Source organism: Stegodyphus dumicola, chromosome 12, assembly GCF_044657685.1.
Source record: "Stegodyphus dumicola isolate Sdum_Otavi_A_Nest chromosome 12, ASM4465768v1".
Taxonomy (NCBI): Eukaryota; Metazoa; Arthropoda; class Arachnida; order Araneae; family Eresidae; genus Stegodyphus; species Stegodyphus dumicola.
The window spans coordinates 109379009-109397031 of record NC_140779.1 but is presented as its reverse complement, the minus strand read 5'-3'; the positions used below and the strand labels follow the sequence as shown (position 1 = coordinate 109397031).

General features: G+C 31.7%; 1 protein-coding gene across 3 annotated transcripts in view; it reads left to right on the top strand.

Moving 5' to 3' along the window:
• The window catches only part of Ypel (Yippee-like), a 55646-nt gene extending 41671 nt beyond the window's left edge, over positions 1–13975 (top strand). For all 3 annotated transcript variants that reach the window (XM_085806791.1, XM_035351543.2, XM_085806792.1), the window contains exon 6: positions 12335–13975. In XM_085806791.1, coding sequence (XP_085662917.1) covers positions 12335–12424 — 90 coding nt within the window. In that variant the 3' untranslated portion in view covers positions 12425–13975. The remainder of the gene's footprint in view (positions 1–12334) is intronic.
• The last annotated feature ends 4048 nt before the right edge of the window (positions 13976–18023 follow it).

Here is an 18023-nt window from a genome sequence, read left to right as displayed (position 1 = left end):
CATATATCCTTTGCTGTTCTTTAACATTAAATTTAGTTTATGCAAATGTTTACCTATACACACACTGTGTACTGCAATATATATATATAGAGAGAGAGAGAGAATATCGCAAATTTTTATTTGAAAATTTATTTTCTTTAATTCTTCTGACTTCTGGTTAATTTGACATATTTATAGCATATTTCGAAATTTACTGGTATTGAATTTCTCTTCTATTGGGTCTTTGGGGAAATGGTTCTAAAACTTTTACTTTGTGTGTGTATATATATATATATATTATCTAGCAAATAGTAGCCATTACTAGTTTTAACTTGATGTGCTTTATCCAGGCAATTCTGCATGTAACTCTTATTAAAATTCTGTGTCCAAATTCTCAAATACTAGACATGTTATAAAAAATAAAGAAGTGTTATGTTCATTCCATCAAAATAATAGAATGTGACAGAATGTTTAATTAACCATTAAACAAAATAAACACATAATTATGGTATCAAGAAAAGGGGACATTACAAAAAATGTGCTTTTAAGGACTCAAGAAGAAGGGGCACCAAAAAAATTTTTCCATTGCCGATTTTACCATGGATTATAGTGCTACTAAACGAAGATCAAGATAGAAGGAACAGGAAAGGCATAAATATAGCTGGGGCACCAGAATCTTTTAAATACTTAGGGTTTTTAAAAGTCTTAATCTATCTCTGAGTGTTGATTTTAAAGTAAAGCTGAAAAAATTTCATCCTTTTCTTGATGGTGAAGCACTGCATCCTAAAAACCATAAGTGTTAGTAATTATCTATGTAGTCAATCCAATACTGTTTAAATTGTAACATTAATTATAAGCCACTCTATGAGTGAATTAAACAGTCATGATTATTTTTGTATTCCTTTTTCCTGTATTCAGTTTTTTTCTGAAACAGTTGCTTGGTCTTGTTTGTAAAAGGAAAAAGTATTCAGTCAAAACTTCAACCTTTATACATACCTGTGTATTAGCACACATCCTAAATCAAATAATTCTTTAAACTGTTTTAAATTTTTGCTCCTTTGATTATTATACAACTGTATGAAAGTCAATCTGCACTCATTTTCATGGTTCTTGAGATCTGGACTATAATTATAGAATTCTCTGAAGTATTCTTTAAACTGTGCCAAATTCAGATTTGTGACTGGATCATTCATATTTTGTTTAAACACTTGATAATGTATCTTTATTTGTGCAAGAGCTCACCTCCTGGCCTTTTATTCAGAATTTTTCCGCTCCAACTTGATAAAGAAGCCCTAAAAGTACTTTTTGTTAAGGTCTGGGATGGAAAAATTTATTTCATACCTCTGTAAATAAATTGTATTGTGAAGTAATTAATTATCCCTTGTAAAAATCTTTTAATTGAAGAGATTAAAATTGATAAAGAGATAATTTGTTGCATGTTTTGGAAAAAAGAAAGGGGCAGTATGTGAAATATTGTAAGTTATGATGTCTAAAGATATATATAGAGCTAGTTTATTTTTGTTCTGGTAATGATAAACTCAAATTTTGATTCAAGTTCTTTAGTGCTAAATGATTTTACCATTCATCTTCGGTTATATTTCTTTTCCTGTTTTGTTCTCTTAATGATAAACTCAAATTTTAATTCAAATTCTATAGTGCAAACTGATTTTGGCATTCAGCTTCAGTTACATTTCTGCATCTGTTAACCCTTTCAAGACGATGTGCCTTTGTTTAAGACATTCCCTCTGGACAGATTAGGAATCAGTCCTACGGGATGGGTAATTTATGTCCACTGGGGGGGTCGCAAAAACAGGAAGTACATTCTTACGTCATAATTTTTGGTACTATTTTATTGCTTAAGCTATCATATGTATTAAAATTAACATTTAATGATCTTTTTCCTTTACTTTACATGAATATATATATATAAATAACTGATTTTGAGGAATACTTTTCAGAAGTGTTATTAAAATTATTCCGAAATTTTAATTGATGAAATACATTAATAAACTTTAAAAAAAATATATAAGAAAGCCTGCTTACAAGGAAAAGTAACAAAATCATTCACGTGAACTGGAAGGCAGACACTCAGGGAGCTCAGTCTCTAACAGAATGTCCATATGAGAATTACTAGAAATTGCACTAAGTCTTTAGAGAATGAATCATCTTTCTCATTTATGTCACTAATTGGCTCATTTACCATGCAAGTATATCTGATAAATATCATCTGATAAATAAATGCTTGCTCGCCGTAATAAACTGAAGTTATGGCTTTCTGAAATAAAAAGGGAAGCATGTGAAATATAAGCTATAAAAGCAATGCAAAGCATAATAGAACCTACATAGTAACCCTAAAAGTTTCTAAATAGTAGCAAAAAAGGATTCGATGGGGTATCAGAAACATGAATGTTGGTATCATGTGGCAAGTCAGAGATGAGCTCTGTTTGTTTACACTTTCCTTCCTCCCTTGCAGTGGCTGAGAGCAATGTTAATCATAATGTGATCAAATAGGATTCTAAAACTAGATTCAGCTGAAAAGTAAGATTCAGCTATTATCCTTTAAAACGTTGCAGAACACTGCCACGAATGTGTTGGTTTGAATATAAATCGGAATGTTTTGTAACTGCTTTACCTTATTTGCGACGTTTACATTTTTTCTTTGATGCATTCCATGTGTAGTATTTTGGCACTTCAAAGTAAATTAGCAACTCGATTGTTGGTGCATTGTACTGTCTTTCTTGTTGGCCAACATATGTTTTGTATGCTCTAATTACAATTCTGTATTTATCAGCTGGCATTTGTTAAGAGCCATTCTGAACAATCAGATTAATTTGTTATGTTGATCAAATAAAATTTGTAATGCAGCAGCAATTTCTCATTTAGTGCCCATATTCAATTGACAACATTCAACAATTTATTCATCAGTGTTTCCCATGAAATAAATTTGAAGGAATTTGTAATCAGCATTCAACAGTGGTAGTAGTGATCCTGCATAATGATAAATTTGCCCTTGCACGTTGAATATTGGCATGTAATTCTCACCCACTGTATTTGTTGCAGCAAACAATGTCATTTGGAAACATAAATTGTACTTGTGTATGTATGTCTGCCAAGAAGTGTTTCAATTGGCTTGTGTCACCTGATACCAAGGCTGATAATGGTTCAGGTGGTGAATTTAAATTCTGGCAATTTCATTTTTTAACCCCTATGGTACACTTCTGGTGCTTCATTCTTAAATTTGAGGGCTCTGCAATAAGTGCGTAATTTATCATCTTTTCAAAGACCACACTTGGATAAAGACTGTAATCATAATTAGCATTGTAATAGAATGCACCAAGATTTAAATTACCATGCATTGTTCGTCTGGATCAAGCAGTGTGTGCTCGAATGTTTTCCGGTCTTGTTTCCCGTTGTTCATCTGTTTCAGACAGGCTTGAGCCATGCATACTCAAATATTTTCCATGATAGTAAATGATCATGTGATCACTATATGTGTTAAAAAAGGGAGCATGATCTTGTGTTCCATAGTTAGATCTGTAACTGAACAGATTCTACGTCATATGTCAGTTTTACTTTGGGGGCATATGAAATAAGTTACTTTTTCTATATTAAGTCACATTTGATATCGGGCTCCTATTTGGAAGCAAAAACTGGATTTTTACTTCTGCACAGATGCTTAAAAGGATGTATTGGAGCAAAAATTTGATCATGATTTTGGTGTATTTCATGTAACTAAAGAAAATTAAATGTAAAACTTGTTAATAAAATTTGGAAATCAAGCATAACACTTGTCAGCAAAACATGAAAGCAGTTTTCCATTTCATGTTGTACATTACTTTTCATCTTATTAATTTAAAAAAGAAATCAATTTGAAATCAGGTTGTCCATTATGAATAACTAACTATGTTAGAGGCATTCAATACAGCTTTAAATTGTATGCTTTAATATGCAGTATAAGCTTATATATAGGTATAAAGGTCTTATTAAGAACTGCACATCAGTCTTGATTTTTATGACGTTAAATATGAAAATAGTGTGCATTGTTGTTAAGTTTAGCTAATCATTGCTAAATATTATATTTTAAGTAACCTTCCATTTATACCATACTGTTGTACTTGAAAAATAATCGTAACATGTAAGTGGCTTTGATTATAAAATTGCATTTAATATGCATTTCAATATTATAACCATATTTCTGCCTGATTTTGAAGTACTTGTATTGTGATACTAGCAGCTACACTGCCAGCCTTTGCCTTTTCCTTTTAAATGTACCGGAAAAATGCCTGAAGGGAACACCAAATGTCAAGTTTAAAACTTGCTCAGAATTTTACTCTGCAGAACAACTTCATTAAAAAAAAAAAAAAAAAAATATTACATATAACAAAATTACAATGAAATAAGCAATATCCCTTAATACAAGTATTAATTATCCTAATAAATAAATTAACCAACTTCCCGTTGCCTTCTCTCAACAAACATCCAGTATCCAAGAGAAACATTAAATTTAAAAACTGCACACAATTATAGCCCTCATTTTTCCAAGTGGCAACAGTGCTGATTTTCAATAGTTGGCTGTCCAATATACAATTGAATGTAAAACTGTTGCCAAAACCACATTTCTAAAAGAATGAAACTATTCAAAATGATGCGATAAAATTGAAAAGATAAAATTTTTAAAAAAAATCTTTTTCAAATTTTGAAAAAATCACTTCGAGGTGCACTTGCTCTTGTCTAGATGTACCTATATACTAAATTTCATAGCCCTAAGTCTATTAGCTAATGTGCAGCTCGAATGAAAGACACACAGACTCTTTCTTTTATTATATGTAGAGATGACAATGGTATTTAATAGTTGATTAACACATTGACTGCCCAACATGAGATAACTCATATTAGCACTCTTCTTCAGAACGCCTAATATGAGTTATCTCGTAGTTTCTTGACTTGCCACTTTTGCGCCGCTACGAGTTACTCACGTAACGCCTGTATTAGCTGTACTGAGATGACAAGTTGAAGCATGTCTATTTGAATCAACTCGTAGTGGGCTTCTACAAAGAGCTTTGTCTAACAAAAGCCGACTACAAGATAATTCGTAGGACCCTTTTTTCTAAATAAAATCCTGTAAACTTTTTAATGATTGTTATGAATCATAATTAGTATTTTTAATAATATAATATGATTAAATTGATTTGTCTTCTTGGACCAGAATCTGAAAAGTGCAGGGGCAGTCAACCTGTTAATTTATATCTTGTCAATCAAATTATCAAAACATAAACCAAAAAATATTTTCTTTAATATGTGGCTGCTGTGACTATAAATTCTGATAAAAATTTTAGATATATAGGCATTTTTGAAAAAAGAAAGGAAAAATTCAGGATTTTATTATGAATTAAAATTCAGAAGTAATGTTCACGTTTTATAGGATTTTGAGAACATTTAAATACAGGAATTTTTCTAAATATTTCATTCTATTCTAATTTTGAACAGAATTGAAATCAAGTTAAATATTACCAACCTGAAAGTAAGACAGCTAATTATTTCATTAATATTTACTTTAAAACTTGATAGAGAAGGATATTGAAAAACATAAAATGAAATACAAAATGTAATTAATTTTTTCATTATTGTTATAAGTGAAATAAATTTGCAGATTTTAGTGTTTAAAACGTATAATGTGTGCAAGATGTTATTTAATGTTTAAAAGAAGGAAGAATAACAGACCTAGCATTTTAACTTCTTTAAATCTCATGCAAAAAATTTGATAAAAATCCAAAAATTAAATCAGTTTTGACTCCCTCCCCCCAAAAAAGGAAAGAAACTTTTTTCAAAATTTAAAAAAATGCTTTAAAGAGAAACTTATTAATAAAATATTAAGTGAATCCAAAGTAAGCAGTAACATCCAAAGCATCCAAAGAACATGCCATTTTAGCAGTATTTTTTAAAATTTATTTCACTATCACAGCTTGCAAGTAGTTATTTTTGCAAGTAGTATTGCAAGTAGCTTGCAAGTAATCTATTTTTTTATAATGTGCTGGGCATTTAAATTGCTACATCATGATGGAAGCACTTTACAGATTTGAAATTTCCAGGAAAGATAAAACATTGCTTTGGCTTCCCTTGCCACTGCAGGGCAGGAATCAGTGTCTGCAGTATTGCATTTAACAGTGCATAAGAAGGCATTAATAGCATGGCATTGTCTGTGTTTGACAAATTCCATTTTTGCCTGTTCTTTCCTATTTCCTCAATCCTGCAATTCCTGCCTTGGCCAGTGTATTCTTCAGATTTTACCAAATGAAAATGTCAGTGATTTTAGGGAGACTGGTCTGACAGCATCAGCCAACTTTATGACAAATGAGCTTTGGCATTGAACTGAAGCCACATAATTTACAACACTCATAACTGCTACCCAGAGTGTTCAATTTGATGTGCAGTCATATTAGAGTTGCTTTAATGTATTAATAATGTAAATGATTCTGCTAGTGCTTTCCTTCATGGTATAGTAATTTTAACAACAATCAATGTATATGCTGTAAAGCAGGCCTCAGCAGCCTATAACCCGGTCACCAGGTGACCTGTTTCATAATTTCAAGTTACCGAGTTGAGTTCTGAAAGTAAAGTATGAAAATGACACTTTTGTTTGGTTACAATAACGAATGTGCATTTTTATTTTGTTTTTCTAGTAATTAGAATTATTTAATTTTTTATGTTTAAAGCATATTGTAATTATTTTATCAATAGCATTTTTTTTTTTATTATTCTCAAAAAAAGATTGTTTTAAAATGAAAATACCACTGACATGAAATATCTTTGTAATACACACATTTTGGTTGATTTTTAATCCGCAGCTAAAAAAGGCTGCCGACACTTGCTTTAAAGCATTATCTTATTAATTGCTGAAATCATAATATAAATTAATTAACACTTTGGGTTGACAGAGGAAACAGGTTAAAAGCAGTAATTGTGGTTTATCCCCCTTTGTATATGCTTTGAGTAGGATTTATAGCTTTTTAGTGTGTGTAAAAAAAAAAAAAAATTAATATTTCTACAAAGTAAGTTAACCGTTGTTTTATTTTAGTACAAAATATATACGGCATATGGCCCAAGATTCAGAATAATTAGGATTTTGAAAATTTTGTATTTTAGATTGATCAGTTTAAATCTTGTAAGATGACATGTAGAAATTATATAAAAAAATAATCTTTATTCATAGTTCTTTAACACTTTCCTGCACGCTACTCTTTAAAGTTGGAATTTTACCCCAAAAAAAAAAATGTAGGCAGTCTATTTAGGCCTAGGAGAGTATGCAGGTATAATTTTACAAAGATTGCACAAACCGTTTCCATTTTGTGGGTGTGTTCGAAGCGAACACACTGAGCCAGCCGCACGAGCTGCGATAGGTGAGCATTGCTATGAAACACTTATTACAGTAAAATACTTTGTCTATGATTTAAAAACAGTAGAATAGGATCTTTGTAGCAGATTTAGCATAACCTATAGTGCACCAAGGGGAGGCCTGCTACTTTACACCCCCCCCCCAAAAAAAAAACAGCGAAAAAAAGGAAACTCTCATTGCTGAGGCCTCTTTGAGCAATTTACACAATTTTAGAATTTATAAGAAAAATAATTAAAATACTATAATATTTACAATTAATTATTGACTAGAAAAAATAGTTATTAAATATATATACAAATAAAAATCTACAAAAATCAAAACTACGCATGATATGAAAGCAAGAGAAAAAAGGGTCTGCTCTCGCTGAAAATCAAAAAGCTAAGTGAAACAAAGCACCGGGGTCTTCAAAACCAAAAACAGAAAAGAATAAAAACAAATATAAATAAATCTGCGCTCTCAGCCTCCCCCGTGTTTGAAGCACAAGACCAGATTCTATGATGCACTCCCACGTGACAGGCGCTGAGTACAGTGTGTTCAGTCCGAACACACCATGCACTGAAGGCTTCACTATATGCAATATTTCAAAGATAAAAATTAAAAGTAATACAGAATAGGCAGATTAGCATACGAACAACAAAATTATATAAAGATTCTTTTTTCATTGATATTCTTTATATTAAAAAAAAAAAAAATCTGAAACATTTCTAGTGTCTTTAAAAACAGAATATATCTCAATGCTAATGATTTGCTTGTTTGGTGCTGCCATCTATTATTCATAAAAGAGATTAAAAGCAACCGTTAGTGTAGTTTTTGTGATATTTATCGAATATTTTTGGTGTGTTCACACTGAACACACTGCGAAAGGATTAAGCAAAAAAGCATTTTGCATAAAGAATTTTTTCTGAATTAAATTTAAAATGTAATTTAAAGCTGAAGTGGTAATATTTTTTTTTAATTTAAAAGCCATTTAGCAGTATTTGCCATTCCATTATATAAATCAAAAATTGAAAATTTTCACTTTTTCTTGTGATATCTGAAATCCTTTAGAGTTATGGCTCTCATCATCATGAAATTTGGTAGTTTGATATAAATTATGCTAAGCACTTTAACAAATATCTGGAGACATGTCTTCTTATAATCTTGCGATGCCTTATGCATCAGATTTTATATTTAAATATTTCTAGAACTCTTAAATAGTTTTACTTCAGCATCAACTTTTAAACATCTACTTTATATCTGCATTTCAGTGCTCGCAAAATTCCAGTATCTAATATCATTGGCTACAGTTTTGAGAAAAGAGTAAATGGAGGCATTATCATTCACTAAAACTGTACCTTTGATAAGATTAATAATGATAGAGGGAACAAAATAAGAAGCCACTTCAAATTAAAAAGTTAAAGGAAGCGTGCAGTTTGCTGTGTTAATTGAACTAAAGGTCTTTGGAATCTTGATTTTCTCCCTTCCTCGCTGCTATAACAATAAAAGAAACCCAGCATGAATGGCATCCCACTCCATGTAAATATGTCTTGGGGTTTCGCATATTGTTTAGATCAGATAGAAAAGTGTTTACCCCTTCAACCATTCCAAGGGCTAAAAGTGTGGTCATAGTCTATGTCTATTAATGTGTTGTCATCAGGCACATTGCGATTACCTAGCCCAGTATTCTTAAACTGGCACCTCACAACCTGCATGTAGCATGGCAACAACTTCAAGAAAGGTTTAAGATTTGAATTATTTGGGGGTTATAGTTTTGCATTATTTTCATTACTATTAATAAAGAAATTGAGTAGCACTTCAGAGAATCTTCAAATGGAGCTTATTAATTTACACTCTGACATAAATCTTATTCAAAGATTTGAAAATAAAGTTTTAAAAATCCTTTTTTCGTACTTGTCAAAAAATAAGTACCCTCAATTACAAATTTTTGGATTACTAATTGCTTTGTTTGGCACTACATTTATATACAACCTTTTTTTAAGCTGAAAATTAATAAGTGTTAAAAAGAACCAGATTGATTCGATGAACATCAATAATCCATGCTAGTTTCCAGCAATTTTCCTTCAAAGTCTATTGAAATCAAAATGCCTTGTTATAGCTGAAAACTATAGAAAGAAGTAAAAAGTTTATAATTAATTACATACAGTTATATATTTTTTCTATATATGTCAAAGAAAAATTCAGTAAATAAAATAAAGATTATAGATTGTCAATATTAATTTAAAGGTCTGCCCAACTGGAAAGTTTTCATACTTTATTTATTCCTAGTTTCAATTAAAATTAATGTATTTAGTGGTTAATTTAACACATTAAAGCTATTTAAAATGTCACTCTGAAAATTTAGCTACTTGTACATTTGAATTACAAAAAGACAGAAAATAAATATAAATTGGAATGTTTTCATTGGTGTCATGATTATTATTGTTTATGCATGCTTTGATAAATATGTAATGTATAAAACTGTAAATTTAATATAAAAAATTTGTTTTGTTAAAAACATTTTTCATTTTGGAACATGCCTTTAGATTGTGCATTCAGCTTGCATATAATTTGCTTTTAAGATAAATGCCCTAGCCAGCAAGTGCTAAAAAGCAACATGCGGGAATCTCAGGAGGAAAAATCTCCTGTATGCCACACCTTTTTTCTTAAGTATTTTATTCTCCATACCTAGACTTCATAGGCTCACCAGTGACCAAATGGTAAAGTCGCTAAACACTAGTAGTTTGGTCTGAGGTTCAAATTCCACAAACGGGGCGGCTGCATGAGCATTTTCATGGTCTTCCCTATGTTTAACTTGTATATGAGCCAGTTTGCCCTAGAAAGTCCTCCACTAAGGCATCCCTCCTCTTACGCAGATAGTACTCGAAGCTTTGCCATAATCAAATTTGCCAAACCATGGACTTTGTAAAGAAAAAACTTGAGAATGCCATTCAGTACATATAATATATATATTATGCAAATATAAAATTATTTAATTGTAGGGAACCTGCAGCTTTTTATTTCGTGTCCTATTTGTTCAAAAATTTCGTTTAAGTTAACTGCCTTCCCCAAAATATGATGTGTCATATCATTTTTTATTTCTGAATATGGCATTTTATAGTCTTTTGAATACATCTTTTTATTATATAAAGATGACATAATATTCTTGGATGAATTATGGAGGGGAATGAATCCTATGCTCTGTAGATGTGAAATGTCCAAATGCAAACTAGGTTGACATATTTAAAGTTTCAGATTAAATATATATGCAACGCTTTCAGAAATGTAGTGTATTTAGAGATCCAGGGCAAAGAAGCATGCATTGATTAGAGTGTAAACTGGTATTGTGAATTTTGCAGAATACAGTCAAAAGTCGTTAATTCGGACACCCATAATCTGGAATGATCTATAATCCAGACCTCAAAGCTACAAACTTTCTGCGCATGCGTCACGTTGACGCACGCACGTAAGACCTTTATGTCTGCGAATATGCGTGTGCTCATGCCCAAAATACGTTTATGAATGCGCGTTTAATGTATAACGGACGGTATAAGCTAAGCTAAAATTATCTAATTCAGTTAATGTTGCAGATTGCGTTGTTCCTTAATCTTCGAATTGGATTCAACTTATTATTTTTTACAGACTGTTAGAGCAATTTTATATAAATAAGCTTGAACTTTCGATTATGTCAAATAGAATTTCTGATATATATTTACTAATATGTAAAGGATCTACAAAGCGAAAGTATGTTTCGAAGTCCATTAAACAAAAAATAGATAAAGGCATATCCTTTGTTTATCTAAACTTTAACGTTTATCTAAATTTTGTTTATCTTTAACGTGGTGGCGCGCAATGAATTGGAAGTTGATCTGTCAGCACTGTCCTTATCTTCAGGGCAGATGTTTTTATTTTATTTGGCTTATAATTCCTTACTAAATGTAGTATTTCATCTCGATGTACTCCATCTTTGATATGATTTAAATTAAATTCCTCGTCATTATAATTCGCTTCCGATAGCGAAGAAAGTAACAGAGGTTATTGAAAACGAAAAAATTTCGATTGACAAATTAGTCGGTATTCTCGACACAGCAATTATAGGACTTGAACAGCAGAACTTTGTAACTGAACAAGAAATTATGTCTGTTTATAGAATTAAAGAGAATGTATTATCACATAAAAAACAAAGCAACTTAAACAACTTACATTGAAAGAAATGTTTAATAAAGTAAACAAATAAATATTAAGCTTCCCCCCCCCCGTGTGTGTGTAAATTTTGATACCCTTTAGATCATAATTGTTCTTTATTTCATAAATTATGGTTTCATATTTTTAATTTTATAATTTCTGCATGCCATCTTACCAGATTTAAACTGATGATCTATAATCCAGAAAAATCAATAATCTGGAATCGCCGAAGTCCCGAAGAGCACGGATTAACGACTTTTGACTGTATATATTTATGTGTATAGTGTTCTATTTTTAGTTTTGTTGTTAATTAAAGAAATATTCCAAATGCATTTAATTTTGTCTTTTTGTATATTTTCTGTGTTTCCATTAAACAAAGAAAAATTTGAAAGTGAATGCAAAGTTCAATAAATAATTTGAAATATGAATTTGAATTTAGTGTAAATAAATTAAAATTTGCATCACAGATCACTGTGTGATTAGTTTCTTTAATGAGTGATATTCTTGGGTTAAAGGGAAGAAAGCAGAAATTATTTTGGTGTTTTATTTTCTTAATCTATGAATGATCTCATGTATTTTTATTATAATTTTGTTATTCATTGTCAGTAATTTTAATAATTTTAATGTGGCTTTATCTAATGTTAGTGTGCTTATGAAAAGTTTTACATAAATTTTTAAAAGAATTATTGGATTCACCATCTGTTATCAAAGAAGTTGATTCTGTGTATAGTTCGTGTAAACAAATATAAAGTGCAACTGTTATTTTGGTTGATTTGATTCATTGTGTTATTTATTTTCCAGGAACATGCCTTTGAATCCAGCCAAAAATATAAAGAAGGAAAGTTTATCATTGAGCTAGCTCATATGATAAAAGAAAATGGTTGGGATTAACCTTACAAGTTGTGAGTGCTCTGATCGAACTCATTGCCCGAACTGTGCAGGCGCCGTTTTAGCAGTGGAAAAAAATCAGCAGCAAAACTTTTCTCAACTATGCTTGAACTGATTTAGTGCTCACAACATGTTAAAATTAAATCATCTCTCATAGCAGTCAAGCTAGGTCAAATTTAAAATACCTACCTGCTGAACATTTTTTTTTTTTAAAGAAATACTATGTCTAATATTGCCATCGCTGTGCATCAGTGTTTTGTATCACATGTATTCCTGCAACTTATGGTGATCATAACTATACATTTTCAATAGATCTACTGTAGGTATATGATACTGTTAAAACTAATTTTAAGTTATATTTTTAATTTTTAAAAATGGTGTTTTATATTGTTTTTTCAGTAATGTAATGTTATGTTTTCCGCATGCCATAATTAAATATTTCTAAATATGTTAATTCCATTAAATAGAAATATCTATCTTTTTTATGCAGTTGTGAAAGAAGGGAAATGTCATCTTTAAATGAATAATGATTTTTATCATAAAGACGTGTTGCAGGTAGGATTAAAATAGCTTGGCACTCATGCTGTACAAATCATCACTTGGCTGCACTTCACTGTCATTCATGTTCATAATTTGTACATAACTTTTTTAACTTTTTTTGTGTCACCATTATTTTTTCTAACATTCTTAGCGCTCTCCTAAATCATATTCTGTTATCAGTGAGAATGACAAAATTTAATTTTTAAAAAGGCAGAGTTTTAAGTTTATGTTACTCTTCAAATGTGGGCTATTTGTTATCCAGCTGTTTAAAAAATAGTCATATTTATTCATTTATTACAGTGAATGCAATTTGTTATTTTATTTTGATTAAAGATGCATGAAATAGAGAGAAAAATTTGTTGTTTAAAATCATTTAGGCATTTATGAAGCTGAAATCTTCTTCTATGGAAGTTGTTTGAGCTAGGTAAACCATTGAAATAGGACTTTAATCAAATTTGAATTGTAAAGAGAGCAATTATAAAATAGACTATGAAATATGTAACTAACTTGTACAGAAACAGGCTTTTTTATTTGAATAAACTAGTGAATCCCAGAAACCAATGAGTGAGAAAAAATATGTATATATATATATAATATATCTATATATAAATGTAAATGTTACCGTGATACATGTTGGGGGATTAAAAATAGTTTTGTTAACTTATTTATTAGTTCCTGAATACAATGTAAGATATAGTTGCTTCCATTTCTCAACATTGTATAGTTTTACATAATGTACTGAAATAATTATCAGCTGTGTTGCTTGGGTGTTGATGTCATCCAGAATCTAAGGTGAAATATATTTTTGGTATAAACTCTTGGTTTAGTCCAATTTAGTCTCAACGAATCGTGATATTATTAATAGCACTAAATCAAGTGTTTGTTTGGTCCAGGAGTTCACATTGCTGTTGTGAATATTTTGTTTTTATTTATTACCCTTAGGTGTGTGAATTGCTTATTTGTGAACAAGTGTTGTCTTCCTTGTTTAAATGAATAAAAGCCTTTTTGCTTTGATGTGTTTTGTTTATTTTTACACCGAGTACAAATGCTAAAATCCCTGATTTTCCACATTAATTAGGACAAAGATAACTAAAAAACATGGATAATTTCAGAATGACTATTAAAAATGAACTCTTCAGATGTAAAAAAGCATACAGTGTATAAATTGTTCTCCTTCTCCATCGCATTTGTTATTTTCTGCAAACTCAATGTGTGACAATCAGGCACAATGACTATGCAACAACTTCAGACAAATATGGCTAGTATTACAAAGTGCTATGACTGCAATAAACTCAAATTCAACTTGTTGATACATGAGGTTTAAAGGCTAGTGTACATATTCCAGTGGCCAATCATTATTTTTTTTCTCTTTTCTCCTCACTGGTGTATTGGCTTATCTTGAGTTATAAAATTCATCATGTTCTTTTTGTAATAAAGTCTGTGTCTGGTCAAGCGTAACTTTCATTTTAGAAACATTTAATGGACGACTTTAATGCCCATTGCTGTGACATATCTTTCTTTGCAGAACCTTCTTCCTTTATGAATCTGAGAATTAGTTTTATAGAGGGGAGGGGAAGACTGGTTGTTTTTTGGCTTTCTTTGGAGCATTAACATCAAAGAGATCGTTTGGGGGAAGACTGGAGATGATACATGGATAATCTATGCAATAGATAATTAAAGGTTTAGTGGAAATAATGAGATCTAATGTCTCAAGGACTTTAAACTTTCCATTTGATCATAATGAAAAAAGTTAAGAGGAGTATAGTTAGTGATAATGGAAGGAGATATTATAAATAATGTTCTATGGCTACTCTTTAATTTTTGATGTCACCCACAGCTAAATGAGATTGCCTGACATACAGCATTCTTTTAAGAGCCTTTTTAGTTCATTTTACTAGTTCTTATAAACCACAAATATATGTTTGCATGTTTTTCATGATTATAAGATACTTCTTAGGCCTTTTGAAACCTAGGTATATTGGCCTGGGCAGACGTGGTGAGATAGCTCCCCACAACAAAGCAGTTTTAGGGTTGCCATAAAATGGCAAGGGAAGTCAGGGTTGCTACATGTGGCAAGAAATGACCCATTTGGCGACAAAATTGGCAATATGACATGGACAGACTGAGAACCTTCTGGAACGAATTCTTACCGGTTTAGCCCAGAATGTTCTCGAACACTATATAAAAGCTATATAAACCCTGCTGGTACATGGAGAGTTAATTAGTATTGAGATGGTGTCACGTCTAGCGAGTCGATCGCGTTGACAGCTGGGCAGCGAGTGGGTTGTTGAGTGCACCGAAAGAGTCTCCTAGTGCATTGGCGAGAGAGCGTGTTGAGCTCCGGGAACGACTAAACCGAAAAGTCGGGAGCTGTGCTCTGTGTGTCGTCGAGTGCACTGCGAGTTGTAGTGTGGAGAGTCTTGAGAGTACGTGGAGTTCCGAGAATGACCAAGCAGAGTCGGGAGCTGTGCTCCACCGTGATAACCTGAAGGCTGTGTTGCTGATTGTTCCAGCAAGTGTATAGTAGATCTTCGACAACTGTAAAACGTGACTTTGGAGCTGTCCTGATTAATATTGGCTAAACAAAGTATGTTTCAATACTTCATCAAGTTTCGTTGTTATTCACTCGCAAATCTACAAATGTGAAGGAAGAAAATAACCTAACAACCGGTGTCAGAAAATGAAATGTAACAGTATTATTTGAATTCTTGCCAAAGGCAGCATCTGTTTCTTACTTTTAGAGGAAGATATCATATGATGTTAATTATATTGCTTGAGGCAATCAGCTAGGTTTTAATTAATTATAGGCAGTTGTGTGTTCAGTTATCTACTTGCTAATTTTTGTTGAGATAATTTTATATTTTGAAAGTGGGGGGAAGCCACTTACAAAGTGCTATCAGATGTAATGGAATTGAAGGTGTAATTTACTATATTGTTAGTCAGACCCATTGGCAAATAATGATCACAGGCTAGATATTTTCAAATAGAGATTAAAAAATTAATGTAATTAAAAAGCACTGGAAATGATTTATTCAAAGTTATGTGCATACAAGAAATGTTTTTCAGAGGTTGTCGAAAGTTATATTGACATCGGGCCGCAATCTCTATTTCATTTTCTTCTGTAATTCTCAGATAAATTCTCTGAAGTATTGTAAATAAACTTTTGAAGACCACATTTTATCCCCCCCCCCCAAATAGACATTTAGAGTGTTATAAGATGTTTAGGGAGGACAAAAAAAAAAAAAAGAATTGTTAAGCTTTGGTAGACCATTCACTTTAAATAATGATGATGTGTTGGGCAAGTCAGAGATCAAATGCGTACAAAACATTGTTTTAACATTTAGGGATATTACTTAGTAAAGATATTACAACATGAAGCATAATTCGTAGTTCAGCTATGTGCATGTGAGGCATGGAACTGCATATCGGGTAACAAATCCTTCTTGCCGTATAAAATTTGCACTAAGATTTAATAATTTAGAGGTGCAGTGATTATCCACAACGATTTCTTAGGTTCATTTTCGTTCGCATTTGACCAGATTAGTTATTTGTAAGAGAAGATCGGGCGGAGGATAGTTTTAAAATTATAGTTAAGACATTTTACAAGCAAGATCGAGTCGCGAGTCATTTCAGAATATTGGGAATACTACCGTGTAACTTTCCATGTACACTGTTAATGTGCATGGACAAGTGAATAATCTATTGAAGATAACTCCTAAATATTTATCCGAATGTACAATTAGGACTTGCTTTCCGAAATATCCTTACAGCCTAGAGTATCTTGACCTTTTTTTTTCCTGATTAAAGATTTGGTATTTTTCTGGAGTAAGATTTTTATCATTCAGTTCTAACACAATATTTCAATCTTTGGAATCTTGTCCTGGTTCCTTTCAAAAACATGATTCAGCCATGTGTCGTGGCATAACACGCAGTCATGGTTTTGGTGTCATCTTTAAATTTTCGGAAGTCGCCTGCATAAATTTAAAACGAAATGGCCCAAAGATGGAACCTTGGGGAATAACTGTAAAATTAGGTGTGGCGGATATAATCTCTTTGTGTTACTCAGAAAGTGCTGCTGGGAAGAAATGATGCTATGATTAGAACCAGTGCCCGAGGAACGTTAATCTATAGAGACTTGTAAATAAATTTTTTATGCCAGTCGCAGTCAATGACTTAAGCCATGTCTAACATAAAAACAGTTGTACTAGATTTATTAAGTATTGTTGTTCCAATGAATTCTGAAATCAATACTAGTTAACTAGTCACGATTTGCGCAGAAAATGGCGTCAGTCTGCTGTAGATAGTGCGGTCCGAGACCTTTCCCAGTGATGACAGAAGACTAATCGACCAATTATTTGAGGTATCTTAAGGTAATTCTTCAGGCTTAAGGATGATGAAAATGTATGCTTCCAAAACTGCAGTATGAGTGATTCTGCGAGACATGCGTTAAAAGATACTGGTAACTTTGCTGGTGATACAGTGTCAGAGGCTTTTCGAAGTTAGTTTGTAATGCAATCGCTTCCAGGAGCTTAATTTTATCCAAAACTTTCCTACCTGTGGTTAACTGTCTCAGTTTTGGAGGAAGGAGAGTCCGTAGTTCTTGAAGTATCATTCTGCTTGAATTGTTCTGTCAGATAAATTGCAAAGGCACCAGTTTTATCCTGATTTGAGTATGCGAGTCCGTGTGGAGTTTCAATTGGACCTAAAATGCAGATTTCGCACCTGAAATTTCTAGCGAAATTCGAAAATGAACCATCTTTAAAATTAACAATTTTTATTCACCATTTTTCGTTTCTGTAATACGCGCAAGTAATTATCCATGCATATAGTTTTCATTCACAAAAGTCGTGCCTTGAGACCGGAAGCCCTGAAGATTGGAAATGAAGTTATGAATAACTGTATCAGTATAAAGTGTAGATTTTAAGTTGCTCCTCATTATGATGTTACAGCCATATCGGTTAATTACTCGTAGTTAAGTATGTGAGGTTTTCCTAACCGAGGTGCTGGTAATAGCGTGATAAAATTCATGCTGATACCAGCATATCAAGAAGTATCAAAGTGT